The sequence below is a fragment of the Haliaeetus albicilla genome, chromosome 16 (assembly GCF_947461875.1).
Source record: "Haliaeetus albicilla chromosome 16, bHalAlb1.1, whole genome shotgun sequence".
NCBI lineage: Eukaryota > Metazoa > Chordata > Aves > Accipitriformes > Accipitridae > Haliaeetus > Haliaeetus albicilla.
Genome location: NC_091498.1, coordinates 11,903,426 through 11,923,279, shown reverse-complemented (window position 1 = coordinate 11,923,279; position 19,854 = coordinate 11,903,426). Strand labels below are relative to the sequence as shown.

The 19,854-nt window shown below is 38.4% G+C and overlaps 1 protein-coding gene across 7 annotated transcripts in view; it reads left to right on the top strand.

The window, feature by feature from the left end:
* The window catches only part of PPP6R3 (protein phosphatase 6 regulatory subunit 3), a 76,052-nt gene that overhangs the window by 45,410 nt on the left and 10,788 nt on the right, over positions 1-19,854 (top strand). For 2 of the 7 annotated variants that reach the window (XM_069803469.1, XM_069803467.1), the window contains 10 exons: positions 791-877; positions 4,928-5,025; positions 7,147-7,201; positions 7,931-8,061; positions 9,253-9,371; positions 10,801-10,954; positions 11,525-11,631; positions 13,164-13,314; positions 17,499-17,516; positions 17,827-17,949. In XM_069803469.1, the coding sequence (XP_069659570.1) occupies positions 791-877; positions 4,928-5,025; positions 7,147-7,201; positions 7,931-8,061; positions 9,253-9,371; positions 10,801-10,954; positions 11,525-11,631; positions 13,164-13,314; positions 17,499-17,516; positions 17,827-17,949 (1,043 nt within the window). The remainder of the gene's footprint in view (positions 1-790; positions 878-4,927; positions 5,026-7,146; positions 7,202-7,930; positions 8,062-9,252; positions 9,372-10,800; positions 10,955-11,524; positions 11,632-13,163; positions 13,315-17,498; positions 17,517-17,826; positions 17,950-19,854) is intronic. The other 5 variants (XM_069803472.1, XM_069803470.1, XM_069803473.1 and 2 more) reach the window with 5 other exon arrangements.

Below are 19,854 nucleotides of genomic sequence, written 5' to 3'. Positions count from 1 at the left end.
TCATCTGTAGATTGCTTTATACTAGTGATCCTTCATAGAGTATGTCTTAAGGGTCAGCTGTCACTGCTGTTACTTTAGATAATTGCTGTCCCAGCTAAAACTACTTTTGGAGTGCTGTTCTGATTGAAGATGAGTACTTCCAAGAACATGTTGCTTAGATAGCAGTGTCACTGAACAAACTATTCCCACTAGTTCTGTGTCAGATCATCAAAAAAATCTCTAATTTCAAGGGTAAAAGTATACAATATAAAACAGTGGTTGCTGTGGCAACAGCTCCCTGTTTGTTTCTGCAAGTACACATTGGTTATGAATTTCTGAAGTTTAATTCTTTTGTCTTTTTGTAAATAGTGTAGATATGCAAGACAGTTTCCCTTTAATTTTTATATATTTTATATATAGGAAAGGAGGACGATCTCTGTATATAATCTAGTATTTTGGTGACTATTAATTCATGTGCTGTTCAATATATTTTGTGCAGTACAAAGACAAGATGCAAGTTTTGTCTCATTTTGTTTTAGATAACTGTCAGCTGTAGGACTGGCTTTTTTATGTTAAATAGTCATTCTGAAGTAGTCAAAAGTTTTGGCTTTTTTGGTATCTAATCCTCATGTATGTATTAATGCTGTTGAAATATTTCAGGGACTGTTTTATGTGATATAGCAGTTGGGAAAACTAAAAATAATTCAGTTTGTTTCTTGTTTTGATGTGAAACTGAAGATTCAGCCAGGTAGTGTGAGTATACTTGAGTGGCTGTCACATACTATGCAAATGACTAAATTCCTTTGTATAGGTTACTACCTGCCACATTCATTCTTCCAGTGATGATGAAATTGACTTTAAAGAAACTGGCTTCTCACAGGATTCTTCTTTGCAGCAGGTGAGTTGAATTCTTTTAACAGTGTAAGTTGCTCTTTCTGTAAAAATAAGAAGTTTTAAAAAAAGCAGTGGAACTTCTATTTCTGTCACAAGCAAATACAAATCTAGGAAGTTTAAAATAAAACTTAGGCATGTGTGCATGCGCACAACTGTGGTTTGTCAAACCCAGAGGTATGGTTTTCAACACAAGTCAATCTCTTGGTGTGCCTTCCGGATTTTAGTCTTTGATCATGCTGTGTATGCAGATTTCTACTCATTATGCCTAAGAACACATTTTATGTGCCAGCCGTCTGGCTAAGTTGAACACAGTCTCTATATTAACTTTAGTTATTGCTTAGATGTAGAAGTTTGAAATGGTGGCTTCTAATTGTGTTTTCTGGCAAGTGTGAATTGCTATAAAAGTGAATACGGGTTTTTGTTTGGTTTTGCTAATAGTTTTTTTTTTTTAAATGTTGACCTTATTTTGATGAGGAAACAAGGATGATTGGCTATTCATTGTTAAACGTTTTTAGTTTTTGGCAAAATACTAAACTCTGCAGCTGTCACAGCAGTACAAATGAAGAGCAAAGTATGCTACTGTGACAGGTTGTATCTAGCAGCTCGAATGCTTTTAACTTTATAGGCCATTGATACCTGGCAAGTGTATGTAGCCAAATCTTCCTGAACTAAATTTCAAATGAACTTGATCACTTATTTTTAAATTCAGTATATGCTTTTGACAACTCATTTGTGAGTGTTTCAAAGATAATTTCATCTTTGGTTTAATGAAAAAAAAATTTTAGAATGCCTAGGGAATTTTCAGATCAACCAGACTGAAAGCTTAAGTCAAAGCTGTGTCCACCTTGAAGTTTTAATGCTTTCATAGCTGACTAATTGATAATGATGCAGTGTTTACTATGGTTATGGTATTAGAGTATTTTTGCGATGAGTGATTATGGAGAACATTGGTGCCATTTTGATGAAGAACGATGACATTTCTATAATAGTAGTCCTATCTGCAATATGCATATCTTTCTATTCTTTCACTGGTGGTGAAAGAGTGGGAGCCGTGTGGCACAAGACTGCCGATAGATCCCTTATATGGAACGCATTACTAACCAAAATCTTTCAGCTCACACTCACAGCTATGTAGTAACTACCTAGTCTAAGACTGGCTTTGGTACTTCATGCATCTTATGTAGTTTTTATAATAAGTAATTACTTGTCTAAGTTTGAATTGTGGGTGGTGGCTCAAATTTTAAGAATCTGATGCATGTGATTTTTGTGCATATAAGGTGCACCTGAATACAAACTTGGTAAGTTGAGTGCTATTTGTAGCAGCTCTAGTGAGAAAATAAGATCTTCAAATATCTCTGTGCTTTTCATGCATCCCCTTAGTGACCTGCTGTGCCTAGGCAATCCAAGTTGATCTGGAAATATGCAGGTGGTCCAGTGCTGTTTCTTTCAACTTCATCACCATTTTCTTAGTCTTTTTTTTTTTTCCCTAAGCTAAGCTAGTGAAATATACTTTCTAAAGTGGTCTCATGAGGAAAGCATGATACTAGACAAGACAAATCACTGATGGGAAATGTATTGAAATTACTTAAAGCATTCTTCAGCTGCACAAATTCATTCATAAAGGTGTGTCTGACTTAAGCTAGAATACATTCTAGACCAATAGTTAAAGGAGGAAACAGGAGGTAAATTTCCAGAATTCAAGTGGACCCATTAGGAATTGGATAAGGGAGGAAAATACCAAGGGACCTATTAATTTTTGTCAAATTCAACTTCAGCCTGTGCAGAATTATATTTGCTATGACTTTCTTCTGGCATCAAAATCTAGTTAAATACTGTTTTCCAATGAAGACCCTTTGTTCCAGAAGGGAAGGTTTCTTTTTTTTCCCCCCTTTTTCTCAGAAACACTTTTTATGTAAGTTTCTGAATAACACTTCAAAACTGACATCTTTGAAGAAGTGTTCTGTCACCTAGTTCTGGGTTGTAAGGTTTCTCATGCCAGCAGTATTTAATGTACTCTCTTGCTGTGGCTCTGGAAGCTTTTACTCCAGGAAAGCATTGTTCTGTTCTCCACCAGCTTAGTACCACTTTTTGTCTCTAAAGCATACTGAAAATATATTGGAGAACAGGATAGAGCTGTCTAGGGTCTGAGATACACTAGCAGTTTATAACTGCATTTTTATATACTTGTAGACAATTTTGATGTAGTGATAAGATTTCACACTAGTTTGATAACTAGCTGATGTCATAAACCTCATGTCTTAATTTTTCTGTTTAACCTGGTGAGTGGTGGTCTTAATGGTTGTACCTTTCGTAAACAGAACAAGTCTGTTTAACTTCTTTCGGTTTGTTTTCTTTCCATGGAGGTAATTCACTAATTGCTTTGTTACATTTGTTTTTTAATACCCATAGTAGTAAAAATACTCTACAGGAATGGAGAGCTCAGTAACCACTGTAAAGCAGAGTAATTATTTTATAGGGAGGACAGCCAGTAATTGATTGTCTACCTGTGTAATGTTGATATACTAACTGTGTTAGTATTAAATCCTGAAGATTTTTAGAACTAACTGTCAGATCTTAAAATTTAGGATCAAAACGTAGAAGAGGTCTTGCTTTGGCCTTGCTTAGTGTGATGACCCTACTAGTCATGAATGTTTTTCAGACCCACTCCCAGCCCTGATAGTGTCTTGCTGTATATCGTCCTTCTGTATCTCCTTTCTTTTTCTTCCAGTTTTCATAATGCCTTAATCCAAACTTGCCTTTTTTTTTGACCATTCTCTTGTTTTCTTTCCATATTCACTTTGGTCAGCTTGACCACCTTCTTCAAAGGTTTTGTCTGTGTACTGTGTCCCTTTAGCTACCTGGGCAAGAGACCAAGAGAGTTGTTGTGACAGCTGTATTTCATAGAATATCTTAGCATTGGCTTACTTTACACATGGAAATAACACTGTTAAAAGTCCCTAGAGAATGTGTGATAATTATAGTCCAGGGAAGTAAGGGACAAAAACTATTGTTATGGATAAGAGAAGATGCCCATGTGTACCTTAATGTGTATATACCCACCTGCTGGCAGTTGACGCTGTGTCGTGGTTCCAGCCCAGCCGGTAACAAAGGACCACGCAGCTGCTCGCTCACTCCTCCCGCCCCCCTCCGGTGGGATAGGGAGGAGACGGAGGAGAGAAAATTAAAAAAAAAACCTGGAACCTCGAGGGTTGAGATAAAGACAGTTTACTGGGACAACACAAAAAAGGTTATAACAACAACGGTACTAATGTGAAAGAGTATACAAAAAGAATGATGCACAGTGCAACTGCTCACCAGCCGGAACCCGATGCTCCACCACTTCCCCCACCGAAAGTCCAGAGGACCCCCTGGCCCGCTCCCCATTTATATGTGACATCATACTCAGCATGGTATGGAATAGCTCCTTGGCTAGTTCAGGTCAGCTGCCCTGGCTATGCCCCCTGCCCCCCAACCACCTCCCAGGTTCTTGTAAAAAATTAACTCTGTCCCAGCTGAACCCAGGACACACTGGCATCTTTAAATCTAAAAAAGAAGAATAAAAAAAAAAAGTACAGTTGAGTCGGTGACACTGTATTGAGATGTTGGTTAGACGCTGCTGGTGTGTGTGCCTGAGACTGATATTTCTAGTGCTAACTATATGATAAATATGCAACTGTGTTTTAGTATCTGTATATAATGTACTTTTCTGGTTCTTACATGTTATTTTGAGCAAAGATAGCTTTTTTTCTAGTATACTGTGTTGTTTCACTGTTTCTTTGGGGTGCATTTGGAAGGGTGCTAATTAATATGTGGTTAAACTAGAGATTTAACTTCCTTATTGAGAGCTGCTATTAGACTGGCTTTAAAGTCAGTAAATGTTAGTAGGTGTGTAGTCAGTGTTACCGTTTAAAATTCAAAGGTTAAGACAAATCCTTTTCCTGCCCTTTATGTTTAGATTAGAGAGACTTTTATTTCTTTGGAGCAAAATGGGCAAATAGGATTTAGAGTATTATTAGAATCATTATATCACTGTCATTGGTCCTGGGGTTGCCAGGCCTTTTCTGATTATCAGATGCAACAAATGACGTCCAATTTTATTGACCAGTTTGGCTTCAACGATGAGAAGTTTGCTGATCAAGATGACATTGGCAAGTGAGTATAATATTATACTGGCTTTGATTGTAGTCTCGGGAGCTTCCTTTCTTATTGTGTATTTGGCTGTGGTTCTGTTGATGATAAATATAAGCCTTTACTGATGTGAGGCAGTTGCCAATCAGTCCTGTTTTTTTGTATCATCTGTGTTCATTGGTAGAAGCCTCCCTGAACAGTTTACAGAGGAAAGCCACAGCTTATATTCCTTTTTCTAATGGTTGTGCCAGCACGAGAACAGAGTGCTTGTGAATAAATAACTAAATTATAACTCTGCTTTTTAAAGCTATGTCTAGGCAACGATATGGCATTGTTGGGGGCACTTTCACTTTCTCTGTGCCTCAAAGTGATTTTCTCCTCATCCCTCTGCATCTATGTGCCAGACCAGATGAATAGTTCTACTTTTAAGCTTTCCGGGAAAAGATGACGGGAATAACACATCTGTGAGTGTACTTTTCTGTAGGGGACAGTAAGGAAGGGCATCGTAAATCTACCTTTGTTTTCAAGGTCAAGGCAGTTAAGACTCATTTCTACAAATATGGTAAGTGATGAGGAAATGAGAACAATCATGGTCAGGTAAAAAAAACAAAAAACAACAACCACTCCCCCCCCCCCCCCCCCCAACACCCACAACAAAAACACCCCCCAGAAAAACTGATATCTTTCTTCATTTCTAAGTAAACTGATGCCTTAATGGGAAAAAGAAAGAATAGGGGTTCTCGCTGAAAATAAAGTTGATCTTGACTTTGGTAAGAATTCATGTCTTGGGATGCAAGAACATGCAGATGAGAGTAGAAAGCATTACTTGAAGATGGCTTCTAGAAGGGTAAAATACAATAAAATGTCTCAGTGCTCTTCTGTAAGATGTTCAGTAAGTGATAATTGACTGAAGTTTGCATATGCTGTCTAAAAAGCATTGCTGCCTTTTTATACCACATAATGTGCTGAGATTAGATTAAGATATAGTGGGAGAGGAAGCCACTCAGGATAGTCTTTAACTTTGTTAGAAGCAAGTGGATTTTGGCAAGGATAGGAGTGGGAATTCCTTTAAGGTCATGCCTTTGGTAGTATATGGTCTTGGTGGAAAGAAGATGACTACTTGTGTAAGCAGATCTCTTGAGATTTGTAATAGGTATACTGATGATGTACTCATGAGTTGAATTAAGCTGTACATAAAGTTACTTTAAAGTTATGCCTTTTGTGCAAGAATCAATTACAGCTTAAATTACCTGCCTACTGTTGTACAGTAATTTAGATGGTTACTTCAGTAATTCAGTTACACTTGAAACTTACGTTCCTTTAGACCATTTACCTTGTTCCCTACTTTGTAATGCAATGAGGATTAGAGGAAGAGTAGTACTGCTCTGCTGAATGCACTGCTATATGTGGCTAGAGGAAGAAAATATTAACTCTTCTGAAAGTGGTAGTATTTCCCATCTTCTTCTCCTCTGTTTCTTTTTGCTTCCCCTAAAGATTTGGTTTGCCTAATGCTATTTTTAGTCAAAGACATGTTTGTAATTAGTTTAGTGAAACTGCTCAATAACTTAATATGTGAAGATGTGTAAAGCCTAATACTTCGTTTTCAGTTTGGAAAAAAACTTCAGTGATTGGTTTAAAAAAAAGATTCATTTTTCTGTTTAGGAAACAGAAGTTGATATTACATTTTTCACTTTCTTCCTGTTGAGTGTTGAAATCGGTTAGAAGGTATAAGAACTGCTAATGCAGATCTTTGCAGGATTTCGAGCTGTATCTTGGTAGACCATAGTCATATTAGGCATTCTTTAGACCTACATTTTTTCTCCAGTGCATAACAGTACAGTGTTTTATACTTGCGTATATCATTTCAGTTATGCTTGCTTAGGCTTGTTGCATCTTCACTACTAACTATAGGGTAGAGACAACATTGTTTTGTATTTTTGTTTAAAAAAAATTTCACAGTTACAAAAATCACATGAATGCCAGGCCTCCTCAATGTGGAATTTGACTGTTTTATGTTGGAAACTACTTTGGTTTTAATCTTATGTTTTTAGATTATTGGAAAATGAGACACCTAAGAGAAATGAAATGTCTTCCATGTCATAATACAACATCTTGTTTTATTGCATGCGTCTGCTTTTTTTGTAGCGTTTCTTTTGATCGGGTTTCAGACATCAACTTTACCCTCAATACAAATGAAAGTGTAAGTATGTGTTCTTGTACTGTCAGAAAAATTACTGTCTTTTAAACTTTGGTGTGACCTCAGCGTTTTGGTGGTGGTTGTTATATTTACTCCTTTGATGTGTAATCTTTGAAAAATAACTGCCCTACCTTGTTCCTGTGTCATGAGATTTTTCTAATTGGAAGACACGATTATTGTTCCTTGTGATCAGTATTAAACAGAATTGTTTCTAATTTGTATGGCCAGGTTCAAAAACAAGCTAGGATCTGATTTGTGCATATTGCACACTTGTGTTTTATCAGTAGAAGTTATTTCAGTCTTCCAGTGAGATTGTGGTGATAGGAAAGTAAGGCCAGAGACTTTAACCCTAGATGTTATTTGTCAGTTGAGCTGAAATGAACTCCACTACAGAAAATAACGCTAGGGTACTTGGTGGTCTGGTTATGTGAAAAACTGTTCAAAGTCATTTGTGCATGCCATTCTTAAACATGATCGAAACTCCTAGCTGTTCTTTGATGGTCCACTCAACTTATTAGCTTAGTAAAACAAACACCACTGAATGTTTTCTTGACAAGCTTTAAGTTGTTAAGACATTCGGATTTTCTGCTGCTTTTAGAGAAATGTTGTTTGTTTCTCCCCCCCAGTAGTTTAAGATTCTCTTCTGAATAGTCATATATTTTCAAAATATTTACTAATGGGAGCAAAATGATTAATCATAAATACAGATTTTATACTTTTTGCTGTATTTAGGGCAATATAGCCTTGTTTGAGGCATGCTGTAAGGAGCGGATACAGCAGTTTGATGATGGTGGCTCTGATGAAGAAGACATTTGGGAAGAAAAACATATTGCATTTACACCAGAATCCCAGAGGCGTTCCAGGTAAGAAATGTTTTTCATTCAAATGGCAGTATAGTGAGCCCTCAATACTGAGCATGTCTTTTGGTTCAGACTGACTGTTAGCACAGGCTGTCCAGCATAACTAGCTATTTCTTTTCTGTGGAGAAATGACTAGAGGGATAGCTCTAGTGGCCGTCTCCCAGCCATAATTTGCAGAAGATGGCAACAGCTGCCCTGCCTACTCAGCTCTTCCTGCACTTCAGCTTTTGTAGCTTGTTTTTTCCTGCTTCTTATTCTTTCCCTCTGCTTTTAAACCTGCTTAGCCATTCTTGCCTTGGACAATGCAGTCCCGCTAGACACCTCTGTAGATGTTGCTGTCCTTCCTCTCTACAGTACCATTGTGGTTGTGGACAAAACTGCATAGGAAGCTACGTTGAGGGGAAGGAGCATCTGATCCCCAAAACTCTCAGGGCTGTGCAGCCTCCCTTGATATCTACTGAATTTTGTCCTAGGGTAGTCTTGGCTTTTCTGACCTTCTTGTGGCTTGAGTCACAAACCCAATCTCTTCTTCCCTTGTGGCCTTTGAAATGCAAGTTGCTAATATATTCTGTACAAAACCAATTATTCTGTCTGATGATGTCATGGTTGCTTAATGTGGTGTGTTTCAAGGACATCCTTACCTTCTCATGTTACCTTGCTTTTTGTGTTAGTTGCACTCACCAGGAAGGGAGAGATGCCCCTAGGGTTTAAAGTATATGTGAAGTTAAAGAGGATGGACTGGAATACAGTTGGGGAGATTTTAAAATAGATTTGTTGTTAGATTTTTAAAATAAATCAAGTTATATCTTGTTAGAATGGTGTTGAAGAGTTTTGTATTTCAGCATTTCCATTTAGTGTGAAGAGACCAAATAGGCCAACAACCTCTGTACACAGATCTGATTCTTTACTTGCCTGTTCTGCTCCCTTTTGCATGACAGGAGTAAAACCAATCTTTGTCTTTTAAATGCAAATGGAGGAAAAAGATAGCCTCTTTACATGATTAAGTGAAAACTTAAACTCTGGGGGTTTGGGGAGAAATGTGGGGAATGCTAACAGCTAACAAATTACACCTTAGTTAATCTATCAGAAATGATAGCTGTTGTAATGTTCTTTAGCCTCAAACTTGCTGGTATTTCATTGTGCGCAGGGTCTGATACTAAATACTGAATGTAAACTATCTCTTTGTATTTTAAGTTCGGGCAGTACAGACAGTGAAGAAAGTACTGATTCTGAAGAAGAGGATGGAACAAAACAAGAGTTGTTTGAATCACACACCAATACAGAGGACAAAATGGAAGTAGACTTAAGTGAACGTACGTAGCTTTTCTCCCAGCTGCTTTGAGTTACAGGAAAGCGTTAGATCTAGCAGTCTTACTTTGCAGTTTTCCTTGTTTACTGTTTCTATTCAACTATCTTAATAAAGTAGTCTTTCCCACTGTAAAGACTGCTTGCAACAGAGCATGCAAATGTTGGGAAGTTTGAATTCCTTTATGTATCTTGAGTCAAGTTACTGAGTCTTTCTAAAATTCATGTTTCTGCTCTTCAAGAGGGAAAAAAAGGAGGAGGAATCAGAAAGGGGAGGATGAAATGTAATCATTTATGCATCTTGAATGCCTGCAAAACTAATAGGTGGTTAATCTCCAAACCTAAAATATGGTTATTTTTACTGGAAGCCTTTCAGACCAACATTTCATCTAACAATGCTGTTTTAAAAGACTTTCTACAGAAGCCAAGGGAATTTGCATTGGTCTGGTTTCATGTGTGAGTGAAAGATGCGCATCAGGAGACTCTTATGTGGAAACTTAACTGATGTAATTGGTTTAAAAGTTTTCACATTGAAGTCACAGTAGACTAAACTAGCTTTAGTTAAACTGGCAGTATTTGTAGGTAAAAGCCCTGTGTTTAGACTGTAAGAAATTAAAATAGAAGGAAAAGTTAAGGGTTTTCTTTTCTTTTGTCAGATTGGTGTCGTTGGCATCTGTGTGTCAAACAAGTTTTGATCCATGTGGGTCTCCTCCCATATCTGCCTGGGTTGGAATTTCTAATTGCTAGTCAGAGCTTCCTTTTCAGCCTGTTTTTTTGTATGTAAGTGTTAATGACAAATATGTTTCCCCTTGGGTAGGTGAAGTATTTTGAATTGACCTATCCTAAATTAGATGCTGTTAAGTCACAGTTGCTCCAAAAATTAAAATCCCAATAAATATTTTAAGTTGTAAAAAGCCTTAAACTTTTCTGAAACTTAGCAGTGGTGTTAGTGCATGAAAGATTTAGAGACTGCCCATACCTAAGTTGACATGCTCATTTTCTGTGTTCAGGAAAATGTGCGTAGGAAACTGAAAAAGGGATGAAAACTCTTGAGATTTTTTTTATTATTATTACAGAAATTAATTTTGAAAAATGATAACAAATGTTGATGTTAGTTTATAGAATAAAGTGGGATGATACTTGTGATCTGGTATGGCTTATTGGTTTTGTTCTTCAGATAAACTATCAATTTTTAGCAGAATACTCTTGAGTTACTGTTTTTAAAATTCTGCCTTACTAGCAGAATTTCTGTTTTAGGGAATGCATTCATTTTTTTAACAGTATATAGAGGATTTTTCTGCATGTGCTTTAAAGTCTAGTTATGAATTTTGCTGCTCTTTTTAGAATGTACATATAGAGAATCAGTGCGTTAGGCATATGTGCACTCATATTCTTTATTTAAATTTGTTCCTAATGAACTTGTTGGTGGTTTTTCAGCACCAAACTGGTCAGCTAACTTTGATATACCCATGGAGACTGCGCATGGTGCCAATCTGGAATCTGTTGGGTCTGATGTGTGGAGTACAGAAGAACCTGTGCCAGCAAAAGAAACTGGCTGGGCTTCCTTTTCTGAATTCACGTCCTCCTTGAGGTAAGAATGTTAGTGATTCAGGGCAAGTTCTTCGCTACTAAATGTAATAGCATCTGCCATTTGATGGTGGATAGAAAAGTGACTGACTTTTGAGCTCCTTCAGAATGAAAAACGTGTAGCTATACTGTATATGCAATTAATAAAATCACTTCTGTTGTGGATGATGAGGACTGCGTTGGTAGTCTCAGCAGAGAACCATCTTTCAAGTTACAAAGAGTACATTTAGAAAGTCAGTTAAAAATACTGGAAATGCTACAAGGACCCAGTGATACTTGTTTGCCTTATTTAGCAGGAACATGCCCACTAATAATTGTAATCAAACCAAATAAAACAAGTAAAAATAAAACCACCACCAAATATGCTCAGTCAGCTCTGTTCTGGTGGATTTTGCATTACTAAACTTCTGTTTAGCACATCTTCCCAAGACTACTACAAACAAACTTGTCATTCAGTTTCAGTAGAGTTCTAGGACTCATAGCCTTGATATAGAACTAAAAATACTGTTTTAAGAACACTTTCATTCTGCTATTCAGAAATGTCTCTAAAGCTTTCTTTACTTTGTATTTGAAGCTCAAAAGATTCCTTAAGAAGTAATTCTCCTGTGGAAATGGAAACAAACACAGACCCAATTGATCCCTTGAGTGCAAACATAACTGCTCTTGCAACACAGCTAGAGAGTAAGTACTCTGCATTCAGAAATGCAAAGATTGATTTTAAGACTTGTACTTGAGAAAGATTTCCCTGAACTTTAAAATTTAGGCTTCCAGAGACTTCTTATCTGGCTCTACTGCTGTTCTGCCAGGTAATGAAAATGACTTGTGTCATGGTTTAACCCCAGCCAGCAACGAAGCACCACACAGCTGCTCACTCACTTCCCCCCCACCCAGTGGGATGGGGGAGAGAATCAGGAAAAGTAAGACTCGTGGGTTGAGATAAGATCAGTTTAATGGAACAGAAAAGAAGAAACTAATGATGATAATGATAACACTAATAAAATGAAAATAGTAATCTAAAAGGATTGGGATGTACAAGTGATGCACAATGCAATCGCTCGCCACCTATCGACCGATGCCCAGTTAGTCCCTGAGCAGCGATCCCGCCCACCCCCACTCCCCCCAGTTTATATACTAGATGTGATGTCACGTGGTATGGAATACCCCTTTGGTCAGTTTGGGTCAGCTGTCCTGGCTGTGTCCCCGCCCAACTCCTTGTGCCCCTCCAGCCTTCTTGCTGGCTGGGCATCAGAAGCTGAAAAATCCTTGACTTTAGACTAAACATTACTTAGCAACAACTGAAAACATCAGTATTATCAACATTCTTCTCATACTTAACTCAAAAACGTAGCACTGTGCCGGCTACTAGGAAGACAACTAGCTCTATCCCAGCTGAAACCAGGACAACTTGTCAGAGAATTTCTGAACTATTTAAAATAGTTTCCTATTTAAAACAGGAGTCAGTGTTACTATTTCCTCTAAAAAGCCTGCACATCGTGAACAGAAAAAGCATTACAAAGAAGCTAAGTGTGTTCTGTTAGAGAATCCTCACCTGTCTCAGCACTTAGTTAGCTGAGCTGATGCCTGAGAAGACTGGTAGCTTCTAGTCTCTTCCTATGTGGCAATAGGCCAGTAGGCTCAGTGTGTTCAAATTTCCCCTTCCTGCTTGTTCCTTTCCAGGTTACCTTCACTATGCATGCACTAATTCTTTCTTCTACATGTATGAACTGGTTGAAGGCCAAACATGTGCTAATTAGGTTTTTGTATATATTATTAACAGGCAGAACAAGAAGTGCAGATGAGAAGTCTAGGGAGACTGGACTTCCCAAAGGCTTGTCTGTACTTGGAAACTCACTGTCAAGTTTGTGCTGTGTGGGCTTGTGTAATGAATTTGACTGTACAGAAAAATAATACATCACTGTAATCCTACTAAAGTCTTGTTCAGGCAAACCTGTTGCAGTAACATCTAAATCACTAAGTGGCTTGCAAAATTAAAAAAAAATTAGTTATGGAATGCGACTTAAGCCATCTGTAGGAAGTATTTACGCTCTATATATGTGTAGAGTGGGGGTTGCAGAAAGGTGACTGTGTGTAAGGAAGAATTCAAGAAGTGTACAAAAACTGCAAAATTATTGTTCTGGTTATATTGGCTTGTATGCTTGCTCATGAAATAGAAACATAACCAGCCAGGTATTAAATTACTTCTATATATCTAGCCCCGGGAAGTGTTGCTATGGAGGCCAGCTCAGATGGAGAGGATGATGTAGAAAATGCAGACAAGGTAACTGAAACAGTAATGAACGGCAGCATGAAAGAGACACTGAGCCTTACTGTAGATGCTAAAACTGAAACGGCTGTTTTCAAAAGGTGAGAATACCTATTTGTCTTCCTACCTTTGTAAAATAAGCACTGTTGATGGAACACTACCTGTCATCAGAAAGAGTTCTTTGCAAGTGATAATTCCTGATGATTTAACTAGAAATCTTCTCCCAAAGTAATTGTTCTGAAACTTCCAGTTAGTTACTGTAATGTGTGATTTTCCTTAGCAAGCCTTAATTTCAGTGGAAGACTGACTCAATAACTTTTGACCCTGATGCATGTTACTGTGCGTTTTTTTTATGTACAATTATTCTTGTAACATACAGTTAATTGCATGTCAAAGCTAAGCTTTTTAAATTTTGCACGGAATTTAGATTTGGATTGGAATTCTACTCCCCCCCATCCAGGAGGATGGAGGATAGAAGCTGGCAGCCAAGTACTGCTTTTGAGAGTAACTCATCAGACATTTGGGGTGATCACTCTTGGTGGTATGGATGGTGGTGTCAAATCTGTTCTGGACTACAGGTGGCACATAGAATTCTAGAATAACTGGAAGAACAAACTCCTTAGTTTTGGTATCTTCTGATACAAAGTGGGATGGTGGTGTCAAATCTGTTCTGGACTACAGGTGGCACATAGAATTCTAGAATAACTGGAAGAACAAACTCCTTAGTTTTGGTATCTTCTGATACAAAGTGTTTGATTTGGGAATAACTGTCTTATATCTAATATGGACTATAACCATATTTATCAACAATGTGATCCTTTTATGGGAATAAAGCACACTTGCATTTCATCTGTTTGAGATAGTGTATACTAAGATCTTGTGATCTTAGATTTAATGATCAAGTGGTTTTTATTTGGTATCAAATCGTTATATAAGGAAATAGAGGCTACAAACAGTCTGACCTGCAAAAATAATTTTGCCTTCATTAACTGAAGCTGGTGTGTTGTCCCCCGCCCCAATCTTGACAAATCAGAACATAATACTAGCATTTTAGCATGCAACCCTCTTCTCATTCTTTTAGAATAATTTCCTAGTATCTGTCCCTATTCTGGCTTTAGTTATTGAAAAGGAATTGTCCATATGTCTTGGAAGCTGCTTTGAAAAATCCCAGTCCATTTCAGTAGAAAAAACTTTCCAGTGTTAGTCCTTATATTGCCCTTCTTTTAAATTAATTTTACTTTGTCCCATTAGTGGTAGTGCTGTTGATGTTGGATCATTCAGGAATTGAAATCTAACAGCTTTCAGTCACTTTTGCTTCCATCCTTTTGATTATTGAAGGAATAAATACCAACTCTAACCTCTTTTGCACCTGACTTCTGATGTTTTGCACTATGGAGGAGGAAGCATTTATGGCTGCACAGTGCTTATAAATCAAATGGCATTGTTAGAGGAAATGAACCAAAGCAGTTTAGAGGAAGATTGTGACTTGGTGCAGACTGAGGTGGCATGGAACCATAGTGCCTTGCTGACTTAGTAAATGATGCATCTGCTCTCCAGTTTATTCTGTATTTTGGGGAATTCTTTATATGGTCGGCACTCCTATTGTGTTAGATGTTTACAGTTGGATTTAGTTATCCATGGTGTTTTTAAACGTTTCCTTAAACTGCTTTAGTTCACACGCACTTTAAAGTTCTGTGACTTCTGATACTGGTGCAAAAACTAGTATGAGGAGGCAGCATGTTGTGGCAGTGCCTGCCTGCCTTCATGGAATTACCTGCCTTAGCTGTGGAGTATGCATTTCAATTCTTGTAGTTAAAAGGATGCAGAGGTGCAAAGGAAGGCAATATCATAGAATTGCCCAGGTCAGAAGGGACCTCAAAAGATCATCTGGTCTAACCTTTTGTGGGAATGGGAGCCCAGATGAGATTATCTAGAACTTTGTCCAATCACATCTTGAAAACCTCTAGCAATGGGGACTCAGCATCTTGATTTGGAAAGGGGAAATTAAGGAAATGTAGAAGGAGGCTGAAAGGTGAGTTCTTAAATATGGAGACTGCTCTATTCTGATAGGTATGTGGCGTCATACTAAGTTAATGCTCACGTGGCTTTCTTTAAACCGACTTTTAAATACACCAAAACAAGAAACGGGAGAGAAAAGTAGTATTTCCTTTGGAATAAATACCTAAAACAATGCCAAAAAAAAAGTCTAGATTAAGGGACAGTTAGAGTAGTGAGAGCAGGTCCCACTCTGGCCTGTTTACCTGGCATATGGATGCTTCCAGACTTAAGTTTTATATAGTTTTCTGCCAATAGAAAATTGATGGTGTTGAGGTCAATATTGAGGGGAGGAGGAGCATCATAAGCATGGTAGTTAATTTGTGGAAAACTGAAAATGACAAAAATGTGGTTTCTGAACTTAGTTCACAATGGAGACTGAAAAGGGAAGAATTATGGCAGAGACTACCTGTTTTCAAAAACAACCCCAAAAAAATTAGGAGACCGGTTCTGATGGTGATAGCGACAAGTATTTTATTTTGAATAAATATAAAGAGTATGAAGGCAGATGAGATGGGGAGATCTGATGGGTGTCATGGTTTAGGCCCAGCTGGCAACAAAGCACCATGAGGCTGCTCACTTACTCCTCCCCACTGGTGGGATGTAGAGGAGAAAAATATAACAAAAAGCTTATGAGTCAAGACAAGGACAGGGAGGGATCACTCACCAATTATGGTCATAGGCAAAACAGACTGGATTTGGGGGGGTGAAACCCAATTTAATTTGTTACCAATCAAATCAAAACAAGGATAATGAGAAGTAAATCCCAAATCTTATAACACCTTCCCCCCACCCCTCCCTCCTTCCTGGGCTCAACTCCACTCCTGATTTCTCCACCTTCTCCCACCAGTGGCACAGGGGGATGAGGAATGGAGATTGGGGTCAGTTCATCACATGTCTCTGCCGCTCCTTCCTCCTCAGGGGGAGGACTCCTCACTCTTCCCCTGCTCCAGTGTGGGGTCCCTCCCGTGGGAGACAGTTCTCCACAAACTTCTGCAGCGTGAGCCCTTCCTATGGGCTGCAGTTCTTCACGAGCTGTTCTAGTGTGGGTCCTTTCCGTGGGCTGCAGTCCTTCAGGTACAGGCTGCTGCAGCACAGGTTTTCCCATGGAGTCACGGCCATCTTCAGGGGCATCCCTGTGCTCCGGTATGGGCTCCTTCCTAGGCTGCAGGTGGGCATCTGCTGCTCCCCCACTCCCCTCCATGGGCTGCAGGGGGACAGCCTGCCGTCTCTCCATGGGCTGCAGGGGCATCCCTCCTCCAGCGCACCTTTTCCCCCTCCTTCTTCACTGACCTTGCTGTCTGCACAGGGCTTTCTCTCACATCCCACTGCCCGCCTCCACTGCAGGTTTCCCCTTCTTAAATGCATTATTGCAGAGGTGCTACCACTGTTGCTGATGGGCTCGGCCTTGGCCAGAGGTGGATTTGACTTGGAGCTGGGGAAGCTTCTAGCAGCTTCTCACAAGAGCTGCCCCTGTAGCCCCTCCCCTGCTACCAAAACCCTGCCACACAAACCCAATACCATGGGAAAAAATGGATCTTGATGAGAGGTTAAAATGCAAAACCCAATATTTTTACAGGCTCTGCAGATATAAGGAGGCATGGGAGGAAAGAGGGGGATTCACTGAAATTTAAAGGATTGATTGAAAGGAGAACTGTGAGAATAGGAAGAAAAATCAGCAGAGGGGAGTGGCTTTAAAATGTTCCTGACTTCTTGCATAAATAGTTTTGTTGCCACAGAGGTATAAGATTGATGTTTGTGTCTACTTCAGAGCTATTTTATATCTCTTATCTATATATATCTTGCAAGTGTGTGATCAAATTTTTATTTTAGTGCACTCATAATGGTGTGGCTGAGGTGGGAGAGGGTGGAATAGAGAGGCAGAAAAGCTTTGATTAAGAGACAAAACACAAGTATTTGTTTGCTAATGACTTTTGAGGCTGCCTAGTTACATGGTAGTGTCTTATATAGTGAGTGTACTGCTTTTTCACTGAACTATGTTTGGTTTTGTCTCTGAGAGGAAGTTCATTAAATAGACTGGGCTGCAGTCTTAGTACTGCCTAACCCATATATCGTATTTCACTGTGGAGTTATTAGGGAGTTTATTAAAGATGGTGATGAGTTAATGATTCTGCTGATGTGTTTCATGGACAGACTTTAATGCCAGTTTCTGGGGAAATCTTGAATTTCTCTTATACTTTTTTCCTTTTTTGCATACTTCTGGCTTCAGAGTGTTGAAATCCTATCGGTATGTATAGTAAAGGATCACGATTGATTGTTACCACTTCAGGCATCACACACACATTCCTTATTTCCTTTCTGATGTTATTTGTAATCACTATTTCCTGCCCTTTTATCCAGTCAAGTTGTAATGGACGTGAACACCGGTGCATTATTAGGTGTTTGTAAAGTCTAGAGCTGTGTGCTTGTATTCATGTTGCAATCAACTTAAATACATTTGCATGTGAAATATGGACCCATCTCCCAATTTTCTCATGTAGCCTGAAATTTCCTTATAAGTAAACTTAAACTTCTTTCCTTTTGTGTTTTTTTTTAAGTGAGGAAGGAAAATTGTCTACCTCGCAGGATGCTTCTTGTAAATATGTAGTAGAAGAGAATGCAGAGGTTGCAGAAGAGGCTCCTTCAGCTCTGCAGCCTACTAACAGCAGTCCGGAACAGAGGTAACTGCATTCAAGGGTGCTTTCAATCCTCTAAATAGCAGTTTGCATGTTTTTCTAATAGAATTGATCTAAAGAGATTAATGAATTCCTGTTAGTTATCAGTTCTGAGATTAGCTCAATCTAAACATGTGTTTGCATCTATTTTTATAAAATTCTCAAAAGTTATATCTTCTGTTGATTGTAAGACTCTTTGAGTTGTCAAAAATGCATTTGCCTTGTACTATTTGTCTTGCAGGGTGTTGTCAATATCCCAATTCTGGTTTGTGATATGTTATCAAGTTAGAATAGTGAATTGATACACTTAATGAAAGTGATGATAAAAAATAAATAATTAGGGGAATAAGTTTGACTTTGTCCTGAAAATTTGCGTAAGTTAGGTCTACCATTTTTTCATTCTGTATTCTATACTGCAGAACAGTTTGTGGGGAGTCCACTAGTGCAGCTGTATGGAAAGGAAATGGTGCCTTTAAGTCATGCTTGTGTGATTGTGAATCAGTTATTACTTGCACCCTTGTCTTCATCAGGTATTAATCTGAATACTTGTAGATTTGGGGAAGACTTTTTCAAAGTACATAAATAATCTGTTTCAAATAAAACTTGCCTGAAATATGGAGCAGCCTGGATTGCTCAGCATACTTATTGGAGGAAAGAAAAGACGACATTTTTCTTTGGCAGCTTGGCTACTAGTGCAGTCTTAGAGAATAGTAATTCAGGATACAATTCTGAGGGGAGTACTACCAGAGAAAGCTGCTCTTGCATAAGTTTTTCTCTTAAATTGTCAGGTAGTACTCCTTTCTCCGAAAAAAGGCATTTGACAAAGGCAATTTCTCCTGTGACAGTATTTCTCCTGTTTCATTTCCTGTTGAAGTACTCATTTGGGGTTTTTTTTTGCCTCCCAAGTTACAATGGTATGGAAATGTACACAATCAACTCCAGGTCTAGTATGGCATCACCAAAATCAAATGCATGTAGGGTGACATTAATCACCAAGTGTTAGAAATGCTTAATGCAGGTGTTTCATATCTGCACTAGTTTCTAGACTTCAGTCAGAGCAAGATTCATCTTTATCTTAAAAGCCTAAAACAAGACTTTAAGGTAGGTGAGAAGATTTCCACCCTTGAAGGCAGTATTTAGTGAAGACCTTGCTCTGGAATTTAGGTATTCATAAGTACTTTAAAATTAATATCTAGGCAAGAGTTTACTGGTTTCCTAGCAAACTAATGGCTTGTTGAACATCAGGTACAATCCCACAGGCTTGATTCTTGGTGTTAAGGCAAAGGGTGGTATGCTGCCATTTCCTGGTTTGGATGTAATTCGAGGGTGACCAGAGGAACTGTGCTGTCTCAAAGAAAACCATTGTAAAAGGAAAACCTAAATGTGTATTTACTAAACCCTGAGTAATACGTAGGGTCTGCTCCTCTTTCTAGGAGGGCAGGGCTTGGGGGATCAGAGCTGTGCATGCTGCCTTCTTGTTGAGGAGCTGAGGATGTTCTGAATGGGAGCATGTTCTGAAGGGAGAGAGGATTTTGCTTAATTAAAAGGAATTCTAGGAGTCACTTTAGCCTTGCAGTATAAACAGGGGTATGATTCTGAAAATCAGAATTCAGAATATACATACACACACATATATTTTCTGAATGTGTATTTAAATACTTGTTTTAATAGTTCAAAAGCTGTTGTGTTTCTTGACTTCAATAGATTTTAAACTATTATTAGAGAAATGTCTTTTTCACACAAATCCTGTGAAAGAAGTAATCTTTTTTAAGACTTTGTGGATGCTATATTCTATATCTAGCTTTCTAGTGAAGACAAAATTTAAATGCTTTTGTAAGCAAAGATTTAGAGTATAGCTCTACATGCAACACAGAACTCTGCTGCATGTTCTGATTATGCTGTATGCAGACT